This window comes from Pangasianodon hypophthalmus, chromosome 27 (genome assembly GCF_027358585.1).
Source record: "Pangasianodon hypophthalmus isolate fPanHyp1 chromosome 27, fPanHyp1.pri, whole genome shotgun sequence".
Taxonomy (NCBI): Eukaryota; Metazoa; Chordata; class Actinopteri; order Siluriformes; family Pangasiidae; genus Pangasianodon; species Pangasianodon hypophthalmus.
The window spans coordinates 16,332,327-16,353,286 of record NC_069736.1 but is presented as its reverse complement, the minus strand read 5'-3'; the positions used below and the strand labels follow the sequence as shown (position 1 = coordinate 16,353,286).

Sequence of the window (20,960 nt, the reverse complement as noted above, 5' to 3'; positions counted from 1 at the left end):
CTTCGGGCAAGTATAATAAAGCGGTATGTGTTTAAAATAGTAGATATTCAAATGGTGCAACTATTCACTGATGCTCAAGAAGGCAACACACTACATTAGAGCCAGGGGGTGTAAACTTTTGAGCAGGATGATCAGTGTTAATTGTTATTATTTTGTATAAAGAGCTTATTTTTGTTCATTTAGTACTGCCCATCAGAAGCTGCATAAGATATTTACATGTTTCCTAGAAGACAAAATAATAATTTACACCAGTCATCCTGTTCAAAATTTTACAACCCCCCACCGCTTAATGTATTGTGTTGCCTTCTTGAGAATCAGTGTATGTTTGCACCTTTTGTAATAGCTGTGTATGAGTCCCTTAGTTGTCCTCAGTGTGAAAAGATGGATCTCAACATCATATAGCCACTGTTGAAAAGGGGTCAAATATGCAGAAAATGCTGAAAAACTAAATAATGTGTAGGACCTGGAGAATTTTTCTTAAGAACAGTAGGCAGTTTAACCAACAAGGGACTCATGAACAACTATCACAAAACATGAAAACAGTCGTTGTTCATCCAGGTAACAGCACACAGTATTAAGAATCAAGTGTATGTAAACTTTTGAACTTTTGGATCATTTGTGTAAATCCAATTATTATTTTGTCTTGTGGAGTATATGTAAACATCTGTCATGTGAAATAGCTTATTCGGAGCATTACTAAATAAAAAAACAATGCAATTTTTATAATCTCTCTTATTTTTAAAAAAATTATTAACATTTTGCAGATTCTGCAAGGTGCTATAATAATAATAATCAATATTATTTATTTTAGGCAGGGGGGCGTTAGAACGCCAGTCATCAGTGAAAACCATCAGAGATTTACTCTTCTGAGTTAAGAAATTACTTGTGATTCATCTTTTGTTCAGAAATAAGACTGAACAAAACAGAATCAAGAAGCATGAATGTGGCTGCTTATTCACCATCGCTGAAGCATTTCATGTAAACTTTTAAATGGGTTTTATTCCAAAGAATATACTAAACTCTTAGCACTGCCCATTTAACCCTGACCACATCACAAACTTGTACATGGGCTGTTGTATATTGCAAAAGTATTTTCAAGAGTTTTGTTATTTTGCAATTTCCTGCATGTTTGCATTGTTACATAATTCCATGACCTGTGAGTCAGGTTTGAGACGTTCCTACCAGTAACACTCCTGCCAGTCAAGTGGCTGGTGGCACTCACAAAAACATGTCACAATAAAAAAAAAAAAAGATCTGTGTCAGAAAAACAGAATAACAGATGAAGTGATGAAGGGATAAAGGGATGAGGTACAGAAAACTGTACTGAGTAAGCAAGCTGAGTCATCCAAACTCATTGTAACTCATCAGCTTTCTTCCACAGAATACTGACTAAAGACTAAAAAGTAATCTTGAAATAAAGTTGCACTACAAAACCAAGGACAGATAAATTCTAACCATGAGTCCTCACATGATTTTTAGTTTCCCACCAAATGACTCCTTACTCGAAGGCATTGCTTAGTTTTTATTGTTATCAGGTGCCAGAAAGTACAAATCGTGTTCTTGTGAGCGCCACAAACCACTCGTCTGGCAGGAGAAACTAAATATCATAGTTAATGTGTCAGTGCTTTTCTGCCATGAAGACTCTGAAACCTGTGATGTGGGTGTCATGCACATAACCTATGCATGGCACCCACATTAAATGTGTTTGGATTTACTTAATGTGAAGGCAATTTCTTATGGGTTGGATCCTGAAATACAGTGAAATGCTATCTTTCATTTGTTAGGGAGCATGGTGAAACACAAACATGCATCTTGATTATTTTCTGTTCCTATGACCCCTGGACTTCCTTCCTTCCAGAATGTTATGTGTTTCCCTTTTTCCAGGGAACTGGTACATACAGTTTCCCTAGAAATGCAGAGGCTATTCTAATATTTGTGATGTTAACAAGAGACAGATAGAAATCTTACTGTAATCTTTTTTGCTTATCAGAATTTTGCAAGATTAATTCCTTTAGTGTCCATGTAAGGGAAAGAGCAGAGTCTACCTAAAAAGTGTCACATGCATTGGTTTATAAAATCAAATTTATCTGATAAACTTGAGGTACAGCTAAAAACCTGATGTACATTCAGACCTACTAGAATTCTCATTCTGGACTTCATGCTACAGAGTTGCAGTGATCCACTGCACTTGAAAATCACCTCATCCAACTCAAAACCATCAAAAACAACAAAAATGCCCTGGTAGTCATCATGTTCTTCTGCATAAACAATAGTATGAAGCTTCTGTGTAAAGTCAGAGGCTCCACTGAGATGTTTTTGAGACATACAGTAAGCTGAAGGAAACCAGAAATATCAGAAGTGAACATCCATCTCACATTTAAAAACAACAGTAAAATTAGCATGCAAACACATAATTGGAAAAGGTCATTTTATTTGAACTTTTTTTCCTCTTGTGACCTTTGAAGCCATTCATTTATTTCCTTGTTTCCTTAAGAAATGTTCTAATACTTTTATACAGAGTTTTATACAGGAATGGCAAGTTGATCACAGAGGATCCAGGCATGCAAACAAAGTCATGTTTCATACAAAACATCTATCTACACGCACATCTTTGTAGCAATCATACAGTCCTGACAAAAATGTATGCACACTGACACCTGCTTTTTACAGAATAATACAGATTTGCAAGGAAATTAAAAGCCAGTATGTACTGCACATGCTTGATCTCCAAACCATTTCTCTATTGTCTTAATTTGATGCGAGTTATGACTCACATGCTAAAACAATTAATTGGCTAATGTGCAGTACTCTATTTCCTAAGAAAAATAAAGTTAACAGAAAAGTACCCGAATGTGGTTTAAAAAGAAAAATGTTGCTTTAAGGAATTGTGAATCTGTATGAGGAATGTTAGTGAAGTGAAGAAGAAAAAATGGCAGTCTGTAGCTTGGCATTTCGGGGCAAAAGATATTCTTACTAGTACAAAACTGCATTATTGCAATTGCATAATGCACCAACATCATAATCACAATCCAGTGTTACATTACACAGGTTATGTACAAATTATTATGTTCTTTACAGTGTAACAAAGCAATTCTCTTAGACATATATGGAAGAGAGAAAAGCAAGACTTGTTTTTAGGTGTCATCGCAGAATTATTTGAGACAAGGAGCTGTAGCTGGGAAAAGATTTGCCAGTCGTAGAAAAATTACCTCACTATGTGCTTTTCTGAGAGGATCATGGGCTCATTGGCACTTTTGGAACACAAGTAGTCCACCAGAATTTGAAATTAATTTTTTAACCAGTGGTTTAATATTTCTTCTTTTGTGAATTTAACATTGTTTTTGTAAATGTTAAAAAAAAAAAAAAGAGAGAGAGAGAGAGACGAGATGAGACGTTGAGATTTTTATGTGACATACGTGCACTCAATCAGCATGGGTGTATTTTGGTTAAGAGGCAGTCAAAGGTGTTTGAGCACACAGCCTATTATAAAGATTTTACGATTATATGACTCAGTCCTGTAGCTGGCTCTAGAGACAGTACAATTTGAAATAAAAATGTAAAGAAAGAAAAATGTCAGTAAGGTGTTACGCACACCATGGCTTATATGAAGGATGTACTAAATGTATAGAACCAGTGTTAAAATCTAACTGATACCCACTCTACAAGCGTTATGACTGAACACGGGCTGAGGAAGTAAACAGTGTGTGAAAAGATCTAACTGCTGAATACGTGAGCGAGTACACTTGGAGCACTGAATTTGCATTATGTTATTTAAAATCTTTAATCATGATCATGAAACCAGTTGTGATTATAAATGTACTAAGTATTGTTTTTAGTCATTTCTCAACATTGTAATTGAGGGCTATGAAGTAGCAGTGTGAGAATCGTGGGCCATTCCATCTCAAGTGGTCCAATACAGGTTGCTTGACCATTTTTAATTTTCCTAATTTTTTTGAGTGATTATCTCTATGTATTGGCATTGAAAAACCACTTTTTCTTTTTTTAAATTTTACTTGGTTTAACTACGACAACCATGATATCTCAGCTCAGGATGGTCTTAGCTCCTTGGAACAAATATATACAGTTGAGGTCAAAAGTTTACATCCCCCATTCAGAATCTGCAAAATGTTCATTATTTTACCAAAATAAGAGGATCATACAAAATGCACGTTATTGTTTATTTAGTGCTGACCTGAATAAGATATTTCACATAAAAGATGTTTATATATAGTCCACAAGAGAAAATAATAGCTGAATTTATAAAAATGACCCCGTTCAAAAGTTTACATCCCCTTGATTCTTAATACTGTGTTGTTACCTGAATGATCCACAGCTGTGTTTTTTTGTTTACTGATAGTTGTTCCTGAGTCCCTTGTTTGTCCTGAACAGTTAAACTGCCTGCTGTTCTTCAGAAAAATCCTTCAGGTCCCACAGATTCTTTGGTTTTCCAGCATTTTTGTGTAGTTGAACCCTTTCCAACTTTGATTGAAAACTTTTGAACAGAATGGAGATGTGTACATTTTTCTTATTTTGTCTAAATATCGTATTTTTTCACTTAGTACTGCCCTTTAGTGGCTACAGAAGATAGTTACATGTTTCCCAGAAGACAAAATAAGTTAAATTTACCCTGATCTTCAAATTCAAAAAGTTTTCACCCCCCGGCTCTTAATGCATGGTTTTTCCTTCTGGAGCATCTGTGAGCGTTTGAACCCTCTGTAAAAGTTGCATATGAGTCCCTCAGTTGTCCTCAGTGTGAAAAGGTGGAACTCAAAATCATACAGTCATTGTTGGAAAGGGTTCAAATACACAAAAATGCTGGAAAACCAGAGAATTTGTGGGACCTGAAGGATTTTTCTGAAGAACAGCAGGCAGTTTAACTGTTCAGGACAAACAAGGGACTCAGGAACAACTATCAGTAAACAAAAGAACACAGCTGTGGATCATTCAGGTAACAACACAGTATTAAGAATCAAGGGGATGTAAACTTTTGAACGGGATCATTTTTATAAATTCAATTATTATTTTCTCTTGTGGACTATATATAAACATCTTTTATGTGAAATATCTTATTCAGGTCAGCACTAAATAAACAATAACGTGCATTTTGTATGATCCTCTTATTTTGGTAAAATAATGAACATTTTGCAGATTCTGAAAGGGGGATGTAAACTTTTGACCTCAAGTGTGTGTGTATATATATATATATATATATATATATATATATATATATATATATATATATATATATACACACATATATATATATATACATTTTGCACATTCTTGTTCCTTAGACTTAGAACTTAGAAGTCCAAATGTAATGCTCAAGATTGCTCACAGTTCCATATATATAAAATGGGAAGGGTTTGAATCTCAGTCATAAGTTTTTTTTGGAGGTACCTAGGTATGTACAGTGTGCATGCAGAACATTTCAGGTTTGAGACTTCCTTTTTTTATGGGGGCAATATCTCACTTTTGGGCTGAATATCTCAGCTGAACAGTGTGGTGGTTGGTGGTTTTGCAATGCCAATACATAGAGGTAATCATTCACAAAAAAATTAGGAAAAAATGTTCAAAAAAGCAACCAGTATTGGACCACTTGAGATGGACGGAAACTGTGGTAGTATATCTACATCTAACAAATATAGTTTAGGAATGTTGATTATAAATTACCGAATAATTTTAATCCTTCCTCTGCCACTCCAGTGTTTTATGGTATTAAATTAAAGGTTAATATTAAGATGTAATCAGATATCATGTACTGAAAACAACTATATAGAGTTCTATGATCACTCGACCAGGTTTTTTGCATACTGTTCCAGCCTTAAAATGAAACAAACTGGGTGATCGGTCATAAAATGATGAGCAGATCAGGCAGAACAAGGCATAAACATCTACTTATTTTGCATTTAGGTGGAAAGGCTGCTGAAAGTATTTATGTGGGCCATAAATAATAACACCTCAATCATTGCAACCTGACAGCATTCAGCACGGTTTTGGGGGGTGGGGGAAAGCGGAGTAAAATCATTCTTCAGAACATAAGACTAATTCATGGGCGTTTGACTGGAATCCCACGTGAGCATTACAATGAAATAAATCCCAGAATAGCACATAAGGCATATTTCTGACGCTGGTTTTAAGAAAGAGTCAGGGATGTAAAAAAGCAATGCATGTAGAAAAATCATGAATAAATATACAATAAATACATAAATAATTTCTTGAACTACTCTCTTTACAATTAGTAGTCAGGGGATGATGCAGGTCACATCACTGTTTAAAAACTACTTCATGTTTACAATACAGGACAGAAGTATAAAGAACCAAGAAAAAAGAAGTGGGCATAATGGTTAGTGAAATTAAAATGAGAAGGTCATGAAAAACATAGGAATAGCTTAGAAAGGTAAGATTCTGGTCACACTAATACTGTGATTAGCTTCAAATGTCTTTCCTTAAACTAGCATAGCTCACAACCACACAAGATGCAATAAATTGTACTGTGTTTGATTTTCTTTAAAGCATTGTTTGCATTTCCTACTCTAAGAATTATGATGTTGAAAGTTCCTATGTTGTGTATCTGTGAGTGCGTGCATATTTGTGTACTGTGTTTAACACCTACATATCAAAAATTAAAACTGGACTGAAATAAAAACTGTGATGCAGGGCATAGATATATTTCAACTTTATCCTTTTTGAGTGTATGTTGCTCCATCAGCAATATTTTCTGTACATTCCATACTTTCTGTTCAGTAACAGTGTGCATTCAGGGAAACACACTAATCACTGACCATCTCCTCTCCTGTCCACAGCTTAAAATCTGTGTTCTTCTTACATGTGTTCAAGGAATTCTTCCAAACACTTCTCCAATTTAATGGATTTAGTGGCTTCATGCAGGAGGAGGGCATTCTGATCGATGTGATAAAGTCAGCCCATTGCTCCATATCAGCCAATCAGCTGTCTGAATTCATCCAGTCCTTATCCATGCGGGCTCCCTGTTATAGCAGAGAATGGAGTGAAGGTAGATGGAATAGGGGACGAGAGATTGTGAGAGGTAGGGAGAGCGAAGTAAAGCTTCCAGTCACCTTTGTGAGAATGACTAAATATCATTTGTTGGGGTAGCAAAGCTGCCCAATGGTTAAAGGAAATATGAGAAAGAGTGATAATTTTACAAATGAATAATGATTTTTCCCCATAAATCTGAAACTCACTACCACTCTAAATAGTTTGCTACCAGTGTTACACAGTGTTTGGCAAGTGGTGTTGGCTAGCTAGATGAACTTTTAGCAGCCACAAATAATAAATTTCCTTTTGCTGATTTGTGTAAAATTTGCAAAATGTTTCTATGGAACCAGAGATCGACAGGAAAAAAAATGCTCTACCCTAGATGAGATCAATGGATAATATTCTATCTCTGTCTACTCTCATTTTCTCTCTGTCCCTCTCTCTTTCTCTCACCAGTCTCTCAGTAGCTTGTGTGGCATTGGACTAAGGCTAGTAGGTTTCAGACTTTTCTGTTGTGGCTTCTAGCAGGGATAATTAAGTCTGCTCAGAGAAAGCTTTCCTGTGGTCAAAGTTCAGAGGCTAAAGGAGAGGGTATAGCAGAGTGCTCAGAGGGACATAAGGCAGGATGGACAATGCTAGGGAATGCCCGGTTATCCTGGTTTTTTTTTTTTTGGGAGCTTTGTCCCAGTTTGAGTGCTACATGGTGGATGTCTGAGTTGGCTTGGATGATGACAAATCCAGCAAGGCTTGAACGGTAACACCCACTTTCACCAAACCTCGTTCCTCCAGAATGTGATGAGGCAAACACAACTTGTCCTGCAGGAGAAAACACAGCAATAGTGTTGAAGCCCCTCTTCTTGAATTCAATTGAACTTTTGAACAATCCACCAGTATATTCTCTTTATCTTTTTTATAATAATCACACTCATACACACACACACACACACACACACACACACACACACACACACACACATGCAGGCATTTGGACATTGAAATAATTATTGTTATTGTAGCTGTCTACCACAATATCTTGGAGTGCAGACTTTCAGCTTTAATTTGAGGGTATGAACGGTGTAGTAATTAGTTTCTATGTGTAAATTCTTTCCCTGCTGAAGAAAAAATGCTTCACAATAGTTGACCAGATCAAGAACACCCTCCAAGAGTTAGTTGTATCTGTGTCAATGTCAGCAATCAAAAGACAACTTCACCTGAGTAAATTTACCACAAGTTGTAAACCACTGGTAAACCTGTACAGTTCTGGAACAACATTCTGTGGACAGATCAACTTTTACCAGAATGATGGGAAGAGAAGAGTATGGTGAAGGAAAAGAACTGCTCATGTTCTGAAGGATACCACCTCATGTTATGGCATGGGTGTGTATGGCTGCGATTGGAACTGGTTTCCTTGTATCTACTGATGATGTGACTGCTGACAAAACCAGCATCATAATAATTATACTGGATAATTTCTGAAGTGTATAGGGCTATATCATCTGATCAGATTCAGCCAAATGTTTTAAAACTCACTGGATGACACTTCATAGATGATTAAATTAAAAATAAATTTGGCAGTGTCCAAATATTTATTTAGTGTGATAATAATATTTATTTAGTATAACAGCACTGTTTCACCGTTTGTATCACTCAGCTTGTCTGTGTTTTTGCTACATAAAATTCCAATTCTAGCAATAGTTACATTGAAACCATTACTGAACTTATTATGGCATGGCAACACACAACACTCTGGCCAGCTATCTATCCAGAGCAAAAATAAACAAAATATTTGGCCATATTGTGTCTGAATGCCAGTTACTCAAATTTATTATTTCTTGTTTATAGAACTGTTGTTACTCAGCAATGCTGATATTCAGTACAGCAGCACTCTTGCTTGAGCGATATTGCTTAGATATACAATCAGGTCCATAAGGTTAGGTTAGGTTCAACTTTATTGTCATTGTCAGGGTATGAGTACAGAGACAACAAAATGCAATTAAATGCAAATAATTGCAAATAACCATAGTGTCTAATGCTAATGTTTAATTATTAGGTGGAGGCTGGCAGTTAAAGCTTAGAAGCTGAATTCAGCATTAGTACAGCTGAAGGGAAAAAACTGTTCATGAGTCTTTTTGTGTGAGAACATGTTTGGTCTGATGGGAGATGCACAAACAGCCCATGGTGGGGATGGGAGGTGTCATTGATAATACATCTTGCTCTCCACAAGCAACGCTTTTGATAAATGTCTGAAATGTTGGGCAACTGTGTTCCAATGATGTGTTGGGCAGTTTTCACTACATGTTGTTGTGCCTTCTGGTCACACACTGCAGTCATTGTAACATACTGTGATGCAGTTTGTAAGGATGCTCTCAATGGTACAGTGATAGAAGTTTACCATGATCTGAGGAGCAAGGTGAGCTTTCTTCAGTCTCGTCAAAAATACAGGTGCTGTTGCGCCTTTTTAAGAGAAGAGGTGTTGAGGTTCCAGGAAAGATCAGAGGAGATGTGGACACCCAGAAACTTGACGCTAGAGACCCTCTCCACCTCAGTCCCATTAACAAGGATAGGGGTGTGTTTGTGGATTCTCAAGGACTTCCGGTAGTCCACAATCAGTTCTTTGGTTTTCTGGAGGTTAAGGTCAAGGTTGTTATTGGCACACCATGTTACTAGGTGCTGAACCTCTTCCCTGTAGGCTGTCTCATCATAATCTCTGATCAGACCAACCAATGTAGAGTCAAGTGTGCGAACTTGACTATGGAGTTAGAGGTGTGCACAGGTATGCATTTGGAGGTGAAGAGGGAGTAGAGGAGAGGACTCAGCATGCAGCCTTGTGGTACGCCGGTGTTTAGAATGATGGAGGAGGAGGAGTTGTCGCCAACTCTAACAGACTGGGGTCTATTGGTCAAAAAGTCCAGAGTCCAGTTGCAGAGAACGGGGTTGATACCAAGACTGGAGAGATGGAGATCAGCTTAGATGGAATGACAGTATTAAACGCAGTGCCAAAGTCAATGAATAGCATCCTCACATAGGAGTTGCTGTTTTCAAGATGAGTCAGGGCAGTGTGAAGGGCTCAGGTAATGGCATCCTCTGTTGACCTGTTATGACGATAAGCATACTGATGGGGATCCAGTGATGGTTGTAGGCAGGATTCCAGATGAGAGAGGACCAGCCTCTCAAAGCACTTGGTGATGATGGGGTAAGAGCAACTGGATGGAAGTCGTTGAGCGCTGTTGCAGCACTGTGCTTTGGTATTGGCACAATAGTGGAGGTTTTGAATGCAGTCCTTGAGTTAGTGTGATGGAAATTGTCAACAATAATAAAGGCACCATCTGGATGTTCTGTTTGTAGCTTGCTAATGCTAGCCACGAGTTCTTTCATGGCTAATTTAGCATTAGCATCCGAGGGGACGTACACAGCAGCGATTATGGCGCATTGAAACTCACACAGTAGATAGAAGGGTCTACACTTAATAATGAGGTATTCAACATCAGCAGAGCAACGTGTCTCAGTAACAACAGTGTCCGTACACCAACCTTTGTTTACATAGATGCAAATGCTTCCTCCTCTGCCTTTACCAGAGTCTGCTGCTGTTCTGTCAGCTCTGAAAATTTTGCTTCCCTCTAGCTCAGTCGTGCTATTTGGAGTGCAGCTATTGAACCAAGTTTTCATGAGAATCATAACATTGCAGTCCATAAGCATTTCCTGATTTATCCAAAGCTGTACTTTGTCAGTCTTGTTCGCCAGACACCTTACATTAGCAAGAAATATGCGAGGTAGGGCAGGTAGTTGATGAATACCCTTTAGCTTAGCCTGCAGGCCTCCGCATTTGCCCCGTCTTTGTTTACGGCCTCGGCGCCGACGCCTGCTACTTCCGGTCGGATTGGCTGATTTGCGTGACTATGGTCTTCTGATAATCTCTGGAGGTAGCTGCTGGGAGTAGAAGCCATAGTCTAATGCAATGTCCGTGCACCGAGATGCTCGAGATCTGGGGACTATGTAGGCCAGGGTAATACCATGAAATCTTCATATTGTTCCTTAAACCATTCCCGAACAATGTGTGCAGTGTGGCATGATGTGTTATCCTACTGAAAGAGGCCACTGCCATTGAGTAATACCATTGCCATGAAGGGGTGTACCTGGTCTGCAACAACGTTTAGGTATTTGGTACATGTCAAACTGAAATCTTCATGAATGCCGGGACACAGGGTTTCCCAGCAGAACATTGCTCAGAGTATCATACTCCCTCCACCAGCTTGTCTTCTTCCCATAGTGCATCCTGATGCCTTCAATTCCCCAAGTAAACAGCGCAAATGTACCTGTGTCCTGTGTTTAAAAAAAAAAAAAAAAAAAACGGGACTCATTGGCTCACATACTCATTGTAGGTGCTTTCAATGGTAGACGGGTTAGCAGGGGCACACTGACTGGTCTGCTGTTCCCTTCATCTGTGAGTGGTCATAATGTTTTGGCTCATTATTGTATATTTGTAGAGAGTGCTTCATTACTACTTTTAATAATAAACCTGCAGGAAATTAATTGGTATACCATACATATAAAAACATCCTCTAGCAACAGGTGAATGTTTGACTGTGTTTTGTCTGATACAGTAGAATGAATGAGTCATGATATGAAAAAAAAAATTTTTTTTAATCGAGCCCCACCTTTCAGCATACCACATTTTTGTAGACCCGTTTCACCACCACTGACAATGATCAGTTTATCAGAACAGCAAGTTAATCTAACTTCCCACAAACTGTAACAGTACCATCATTTCTGTAAGTGTACTGTAAATACTGTATTTTAGCATTTTCATTATGCAATCAGCAAAGCTCTTTTTTCCATCTTGCATGCTTATGAGTAGCACAAAATACACTCCAAGTACACAAGTACTGAAATAAAGAAAGCTGCCAAATCTTAGGTTCATTATTCATCCTGTTGCTGTGTTGCTGTCACAACAATCACAACTCCAAGCTGTGCACTCCAACTGCTACCCTGATTAGGATAAAGCATTTACTGAAAGTGAGTGTAAGTGAGACATGGTTAAAAGTTAATGCTTACTTGTGGCACTCCAAGCTTCTTACACGCGTCCAGAAAATTCTCAACATTCCGCCGGCACTTTGCCATGCTCAGCTTTGGCTGTGGAGGGATATCCATGTGCAGTTAACCCATCTAGTAATGTGGAAAACCACTTTTTGCTCTTTTACTGCAGTAACATGCTATAGAAAAATGAACTTAACACTATAAAACCTAGTAGAAACCAAATGTAAATGAAAGAAGAATAAAATATAAGACATGCAGTTAAAGATAAAGAAGATAACAAAAACTGTCAAATCTATAACACACAAAACATGTAACTTTTAACAGTGAACTGCAGTAGAGCTAAGATTCCCTAACTTATCTCTAGAGAACAATAAACAGATATGTTACTTTGCTGTATTAATTTACCAAGCATTTTTATTTATTTGATGTCAGCGGTGTAGTATAGTCATGTGTAGACAATATTTCAATTACACAGCTGCATATCTCTTTGCCAAGATTTCTGCTTGCCAAGCAATTTATTTTTTTTAATACTTTGTAATAATTAATGAAGCATGTGATACTACTTCAGGGTTTGCATGTTCTACATAGAGTGAGTACGCACTGTACTTCAGTGATAAATGAATTGCAGCACAGTAATAAGCAAAGTTTCCAGAGAAACAGGTTGTCAGACAAAAGTCCTTCATCAGTGAGGGTGGAAAACTAATCCTTTAGGACTTCTGATTTTTAGTGGCTATGTTAATAAACTTTGTGTGTGGAATAAATTGAATGACTGCATGCTACAAATCTGAAGGTTTTATTTGAAAAATTATTTATTTCAATGACAGCATGTTTTTGATGGTTTTTGTAACATCTGTAGATTAGTGGAGGTTCCTTAAAGCAGTTTCTTTATCCTGCTGGAGGGTTTTGAAATTTACAAGTATGATTTTAGCCACTGCGTTATTAGTACTATAATACATGTCAGTGCATCCGTTCTCTCAAAATTGCTAACACGGATCATGGCATGGTCTGTAACTTTCCTTCTCAGGTATAAAAATACTGGCATATTTCTTTACTTTTTGAAGGATGTCTTCATTTGTACTGGAAATGTGGTTAAATCACTGTAGCTGTGAATAAGGAATGAAATCTTTTCAGTATTTGGGAAGCGTTTTACTCTAAGTAGGAATGAGAGTCTGCAGGTTTATAATGGATTGTGGTTTTTGAAGAACCTTCTGTCATCATTGGCATGTCCAAAAAAAGGTATGCTCAAGCCAGTTGTTTGTCAAAATTTCAAGGTAAATATTTTAGAGCTCTCAATCCATTTTCCTCAATCCGTGACCATGTGAAAATATTTTAATTGGCGTAAAAGTAGAGGGATGTCATGCAATAATTGTTTTTTTTTTTTAAAGCATTTAAGGAAATAAATGACCTGCCAGATAAAACTATGGCACTCTTGCATGCAAGCATTTTAAATGTTCTACAATCAGTCACCCATCACTCCTCATTCATCACCACAGTTGTTTATTGTATCTCCTGGAAGAGATGCAATCAGCTGCACACTGTGGAAACCAAGATAAGATCTGAACATTGATTGTTACTTTGAGCACCATTGTATCATGTTTTTTCTTTTCAGTAGTGAGACACAATATGAATGGACATAGCATTAACATAATGACATTGCTGTTTGCATTGACAGTTGTTGCTGTGACACTAATAAGGTGAGGACACTTAGGGAAAATGAAGTCATCTACACTCTCCAAACTTAGGACCCCATGAATGTCATGTTACATTATTAACATCTACTGGTTTCACCTCCTACAGCTTCTAACTCTTTGCTTGGACAGCTGATGAAGCTTTGTGTACTATGCTGCAATTTTTATTGCCTCTATAGACAGATATATAGTTAGATTTAAAAGTGGTCAGACTTACTACTGCTGGTGAGGGCACATGAATGCTGGCCACGGACCGTGGTCGAATGTGATTGGCCAGATGGCACAATACAACACCATCCATTAAAGCAGCACCCACATCATCAGGCAGCAAAACCTTCAACCTTGACTCCAGGTTCTGCAAAACCACAAGTGGAAGCACATTCACACCCACATATTTAAGCCTTATAAGTCAAAACAAAGTGGCTCCATTAATTTACAACATGATTAATTCACACAGGATTACGTGTTATCATCGTATTAATAACCTCAAATGACACAAACATGAACTTTAATACATTGCAAAAGCTGACATATATGTACATGCACATTTTTCACTTGTATTTGATGGCTACTGATTAACAGGGTTTAGACATCACTTGGTTAAAACCAGTGACTTCACAGACATGCATTTCATGTTACTTTTGTATACCAAATAAATGGCACTTTTGAAAAATCTTTTAAAAATGTATTTAAATATAAACAACATAAAAAAAACAACAATCAGACAAGTAAGACATGATTAAAGGTTTTTAATTATATGTGTTTTCCAATTATTGGAAAATATATATCTTAAGAAGGAGACTGAAAGAGAACTCACACAGGCTCATCTCTGCTAAGAACATGTCCTTCTAATGTCCTTATCTCCCATCTCTCTTGTCATTGCTCTCCATTAACTTTTCTTTTTTAACATATATGTAGGAAACTACACTGAATCACACTGAATACCAATATCTGATGCATTTCTGAATTGTTTTTAATAGCAGGTCTGACATCAAATGCAGCAGATGCGTGTACATTTTAAGCAGAAGTTTCAGCTCTGTGTGAATTTCAGCAAATTGTAGATATTATCGGTCTACTGTGAAAATATTGAGTAGTATGTACTTTATACAGTGGTGCTTGAAAGTTTGAGAACCCTTTAGAATTTTCTATATTTCCTAAAACATCAGATTTTTCACTCCTGAAAGTAGATAAAGAGAACCCAATTAAACAAGTGAGACAAAAATATTATACTTGGTCATTTATTTATTGAGGAAAATGATCCAACAGGACTTTGACTTGGCTATTCTAAAATATTAACTCTATTCTTATTTAACCATTCTTTGGTAGAATGACTTGTGTACTTAGGGTTGTTATCTTGCTGCATATCCCACTTTCTCTTGCGATTCAGTTCACGGACAGATGTCCTGACATTTTCCTTTAGAATTCGCTGGTATAATTCTAATAATACTACCACTATCATGTTTCACAGGTGGGATAAGGATCTTATACTGGAGTGCAGTTTTTTCCTTTCTCCAAACATAATGCTTCTCATTTAAACCAAAAAGTTCTATTTTGGTCTCATCCGTCCACAATTTTTTTTTTTTTCCAATAGCCTTCTGGCTTGTCCACATGCTCTTTAGCAAACTGCAGACGGCAGCAATGTTGTTTTTAGAGAGCAGTGGCTTTCTCCTTGCAACCCTGCCATGCACAACGTTGTTGTTCGGTGTTCTCCTGATTGTGGACTCATGAACATTAATATTAGCCAATGTGCGAGAGGCCTTTAGTTGCTTAGACGTTAGCCTGGGTTCCTTTGAGACCTTGCAGACTTTTACAAATCTTGCTCTTGGAGTGATCTTTGTTGATCGACCACTCCTAGATTTTAAGCACTTCAAGGACCTCAAGCTTCTCTAATTTAAAAATGTCCTAAAAAAAAATCTCAGGGAGACAAGTGCTGGAAATTAGTCCTGATAGTCTTGTATAGTATGTTATTCTTCTTCTTCTTTCAGCTGCTTTTGTCAAATATGCAGATCATTGGTCCACATATTTGATTTGGCACAGTTTTTATGCCAAATTCCCTTCCTGATGCAACTCTCCCCAATTTTATCTGGGCTCTGGACCAGAACTGGGAGTGCACTGTCGTGTGCAACCCCAGTGGGTAGGGTTGGTTCCCTGGCCAGGAATCAAACCTTGGCCGTGGTGCTGAGATATTCCTGTATAGTATATAGTCCAGACTTGACATACATAGAAAACATTGTCTTTTGTACTCCGCTATGATTAGACAGACTCAATGCCAAAGTATAAAGCTGCATAATCTGAATGAAGTTTGGTGCACTTCCTATGAAGAACATAATGATTGAAAAAGGAGACATAATAGGAGACATATTGAAAATAGCATAACACACACAAACAGGGCGTGGGTTGCAGGGCTGATACACACATACTTCAATAACCTCTCAAATGCCTGTCATTATGGAGACATGCTCACAAGCATGCCACCATAAACAGGCAGCTGTATTGTACAGACATGTTTTCAACATGCCTGCCTACTTCTTTATTGCATTTCCACATTATTACTTCAAAAAGCTTTGTTACAGAGCCAGCAATGTTTTGCCCCAAGTCACTGGCCTGCTGTAATGTCAGATCCTGTATTCATTTAAGGACATCAATTTAGAAATCCTGAAAAGATATTTACTCAACTGTATATATACTATATAGCCAAAGGTTTGTGGACACCTGACCATCACACCCATATGTGGGTCTTCCCCAAACTGTTGCTACAAAGTTGGATGCACACAATTGTATAGGAGGTCTTTGTATGCTGCAGTGTTACAATTTCCCTTCACTGGAACTAAGGGGCCCAAATATGTTCAAGTGGCCTGCACAGAGCCCTGACCTCAACCCCACAGACCCCACACCTTTGGAATGAACAGGAGTGCTGAATGTGCCCTACGCCTCCTCACCCAGCAATGGTGGCTGACCTCACTAATGCTGTTGTGGCTGAATGGGCAAATCCCCACAGCCACCATCCAAAATCTATGAGAAAACCTTCCCAGAAGTGTGGCGGTTATTATAACAGCAAAGGGGGAATAAATCTGGAATGGGATGTTCAAAAAGCACATATGGATGTGATGGTCAGGTGTCCAAAAACCTTTGGCCAGATAATGTATCTCCCTCTGCTACCTCAGTCCTGTCAAAAACTAACAAAATGTCTTGAGGAAATCAGTCAGGGGATGTACTATAACGTTCTGTAATTAAACACAAACAAAACTGAGTTTCTTATAGTGGGTGCAAAGCAAGGAGGAAGAAAATATTATATATAGCATGTTCATCTTGCACCATGGTCTCTTGCACTTCAGTATTGTTTTACCCTTGTTACTGTGTTGCATTTTTGTATTTTTGTAATTCTTCATTTCTGTATCCCCCTTGACCTTATATGTTTGATTCTGTGTTTGCACCTGGCATCAGGACAAATTCCTAGTACTGCAGAGTGTCCTTTACTGTACCTGGCAATAAATTGTTTCTGATTCTGATCACCTAACTTATTCAAAATTCTGCTGCAAGAGTTCTTACCCAAACAAAAAAGAAAAAAAAATTATGATCATATTATGATCATATTGCCCTTAGATTACTTCACTGGCTTCTGATCCAGTACAGACTTAATTTCAAAGTACTTTTACTTGCCTACAATGACATTGCTCCCAAATATATTTAGACCTGCTCACTGTGTATAGACTGAGCAGAAATCCCACATCATGTGCTGATGGTCTTTTAGTCATTTTCAGAATAAAATTAAAATAGGTTAAAGTGCTTTTAGTCACTAAATTACAGTCAGGTCCATAAGTATTTGGACAGTGACATGATTTTTGTAATATAAGCTTTAATTCAATTAATTTAAGCATAAATATTAGGATTATTTTAATACTTGGATGCAGATCCTATGCAGTCAGTGACTGCCTGAAGTCTGGAACCCAGGGATATCACCAAATGCCGAGTACCCTCCCTTGAGATGTTTTGCCAGGCCTTTACTGCAGCTGCCTTCAGTTGCAGTTTTGTCTTCAGTAAGTGAAAAGCATGCTCTATTGGGTTGAGATCATTAGACATTTAAGAACATTTAATTTCTTTGCCTTAAGAAGCCCTTGGGTTGCTTTCGTGGTATGTTTGGGGTCATTATCTATCTATATTGTGAAGCGCCGTCCTATCAGTTTTGCAGCATTTGACTGAATCTGAGCAGAAAGTATAGCTCTATACAGTTCAGAATTCATCCTGATGCAAGAATGTACCAAATTGTTGATTTGGCCACTCCTAAATCTCTCTGATAGGTCTGTTTTGTTTTTTCAGCCTAATGATGGCCTCCTTCACTTGCATCGATATTAAAGGATCTGCTGCTAACGTCTTGGTGTCAGATACCACAGCAAACCTTCAGAAGTCTTGTGGAGTCCATGCCTCTAAGGGTCATACCTCTAAGGGTCACATTGTTCTGTGCCAGCCAGCAGAATGGCATCGTGCTGCTCTGTTTAGTGAATATTGAGGTTTATGTTTAGAAAAGCGAATATTGAAGTTTATGGTTAGAAAAACGAATATTGAGGTTTATGTTTAGAAAAGAGAATATTGAGGTTCAGGGCTGGTTATATTTAATATTACACAAAGATTTATAAGTTTGACAGGGCCATTTTGTGTTATTTTCCCACCACGCTGCGGTGCTTTTGTGTTGAGCCGTAGGCTCGAAGTTTCCCAAGCCTGCACTCTTAACAGTATCAAACAAGCACTACAACAGTTGGCCCTACTACCCCCAGAGTTAGCTCAGCAGCTAGCGCAACGGCTCGGTGTACACAACCTCCTGGTTTGACTCACATTCCACTCACATTTTAGGCAGAGCCGTTTTGCAGTCCATCTCTGCACTTGGTTCCACTCCACTCCACTATATGTAATTTTTAGCAGGAAACTATTCAGTCAAACTGGCTATTACAGCACTATTTTTTGACTGCTGACCTGCCGCAAGAGGCGTATCTGTTCCATTTCCTCTCTGAGATGCTCCATCTTTCTCCTCATTGTGAAGCTGGGGTCTGTCGAGCCATACTCCTGGCGACTACTGCGGGAAAATGCTGAAACATGGATGACAAAAAGTTAATTGCTATTAATATCATTAAATGTATTAAATATCAATAAAACAATAGTACAATCTTAGATAACTTTGACAAGGAATTTATTCATAACATATATATATATATATATATATATATATATATATATACAGTCAGGTCCAGAAGTATTTGGACGATGACAGAGTTTTTGTGATTGTGCCTTTTTTTAAAATCCATTTACCACCACAATGGATTTGAAATAAAACAATCAAGATGTGATCGAAGTGTAGACTTTCAGCTTTATTTTAAGAGGTTCCACAAAAATATGGCATTTACCATTTAGGAATTACAGCCATTTTAAGCAAAGTACTTCCATTAAGTCCATTCCCTCATTACTTCAAGACAAATGAAGCAGATAAAAGGTCTGGAGTTGATATCAGGTATTGAGTTGGCATTTGGCACCTGTTTGACTGGACCTACCAATATCAAGTCCAAAGAGACTTTGTGAGCACTGGAAAGCACTGGTGAGCTCAACAACATCGAAAGGCCTGGAAGACCATGGAAGACATCTAAAGTGGATGATCGCAAAATCCTTTCCTTGGTAAAGTTAGGCGTATCATTGTCAAAATCTACAATCAAGAGACGCCTTCATAAATGTAAATACAGAGGGTTTACAACAAGGTGCAACCACTGGTAACATTCAAGAACAGGAAAGCCAGATTAGACTTTGCCAGAAAACATCTAAAAAAGCCTCCCATGTTCTGGATAAGATTCTATGGACTGATGAAACTTAAGAATAACTTGTACCAGAATGATTGGAAGAGAAAAGTATGGCAAAAGAAAGGAACAGCTCATGATCCAAAGTATATCACATCATGTGTCAAACATGGTGGAGGCAGTGTTATGGAATGGCTGCCAATGGAATGGGCTCACTGGTGTTTATTGATGATGTGACTGCTGACAGAAGTAGCAAGATGAATTCTGAGGTGTATAGGGCTATACTCTCTGCTCACATTCAGCCAAATGCTACAAAACTGATAGGACGCCGCTTCACAGCGCAGGTGGATAATGACCCTAAACATACTGCAAAAGCAACTCAAGACTTTTCGAAGGCAAAGAAATGGAATATTCTTCAATGGCCAAGTCAGTCACCTGATCTCAATCCAATAGAGCATGCTTTTCACTTACTTAAGGCAGAAAGACCCACAAACAAGCAGCAACTGAAGGTGGCTGCAGTAAAGGCCTGGCAAAGCATCTCCAGGGAGGAAACTCAGAATTTGAGTTTTGAGAACTTGGGCTCCAGACTTCAGGCAGTCATTGACTGCAAAAGATTTTCATTCAAGTATTAAAAGTATGGTTATATTTACAATTATGTCACTTTGTCCATATACCTTTGAGCCCCTGAAAATGGAGGTACTTTGTTGAAAATGGCTGTAATTCCTATATATATATACATATATATATATATATATATATATATATATATATATATATAATATATACGCACACACACGCACACGCACACACACACACCCATTAGCCATAACATTACAACCACTGACCGGTAAAGTGTACAACATTGATTATCTTGTTACAATGGCAACTGTCAAGGGGTGGGATATATTAGGCAGCAAGTGAACAGTAAGTTCTCGAAGTTGATGTGTTGGAAGCAGGAAAAATGGGCACGCGTAAGGATCTGAGTGACTTTGACAAGGGCCAAATTGTGATGGCTAGATGACTGGGTCAGAGCATCTCCAAAATGGCAGGTCTGATGGGATGTGGCAGGTCAGTGGATTCTATGACTCGAAAGGTCATAGCTGTTTGGTGGCACAAGGGGGACCTACACAATTATTAGGTGGTTTTAATGTTATGGCTGATCGGTGTGTATGTGTGTGTGTATATATATATATATATGTGTGTGTGTGTATATATATATATACACACCAAAAAAAAGGTCGCTGTTTGGGTTTAAATAAGCAAATACTTAAGAGCCTATGATTGGATCATTACTACAGTGATTAATATGTTTCAGCTGGCAACAGTTCTTTTAACCTTAACTGATGCAATGTGCAGCTTCTCATTTCTTAAACAACCATGGCAGATTACGTATCCCATGGTCGTGGAAAAGATTGTACTGAAGGGGAAGATTGTTGGCCTGCATCAAGCAAAGAAAACAACT

At 37.9% G+C, this 20,960-nt stretch overlaps 1 protein-coding gene across 4 annotated transcripts in view; it reads right to left on the bottom strand.

Moving 5' to 3' along the window:
* Positions 1-2,411: 2,411 nt before the first annotated feature.
* Positions 2,412-20,960, bottom strand: part of lrch2 (leucine-rich repeats and calponin homology (CH) domain containing 2) — a 70,788-nt gene continuing 52,239 nt past the window's right edge. For all 4 annotated transcript variants that reach the window (XM_034300716.2, XM_034300717.2, XM_034300718.2 and 1 more), the window contains 4 exons: positions 18,690-18,802; positions 13,939-14,076; positions 12,052-12,129; positions 2,412-7,815 (listed from right to left, as the gene is read on the bottom strand). In XM_034300716.2, coding sequence (XP_034156607.2) covers positions 7,696-7,815; positions 12,052-12,129; positions 13,939-14,076; positions 18,690-18,802 — 449 coding nt within the window. In that variant the 3' untranslated portion in view covers positions 2,412-7,695. The remainder of the gene's footprint in view (positions 7,816-12,051; positions 12,130-13,938; positions 14,077-18,689; positions 18,803-20,960) is intronic.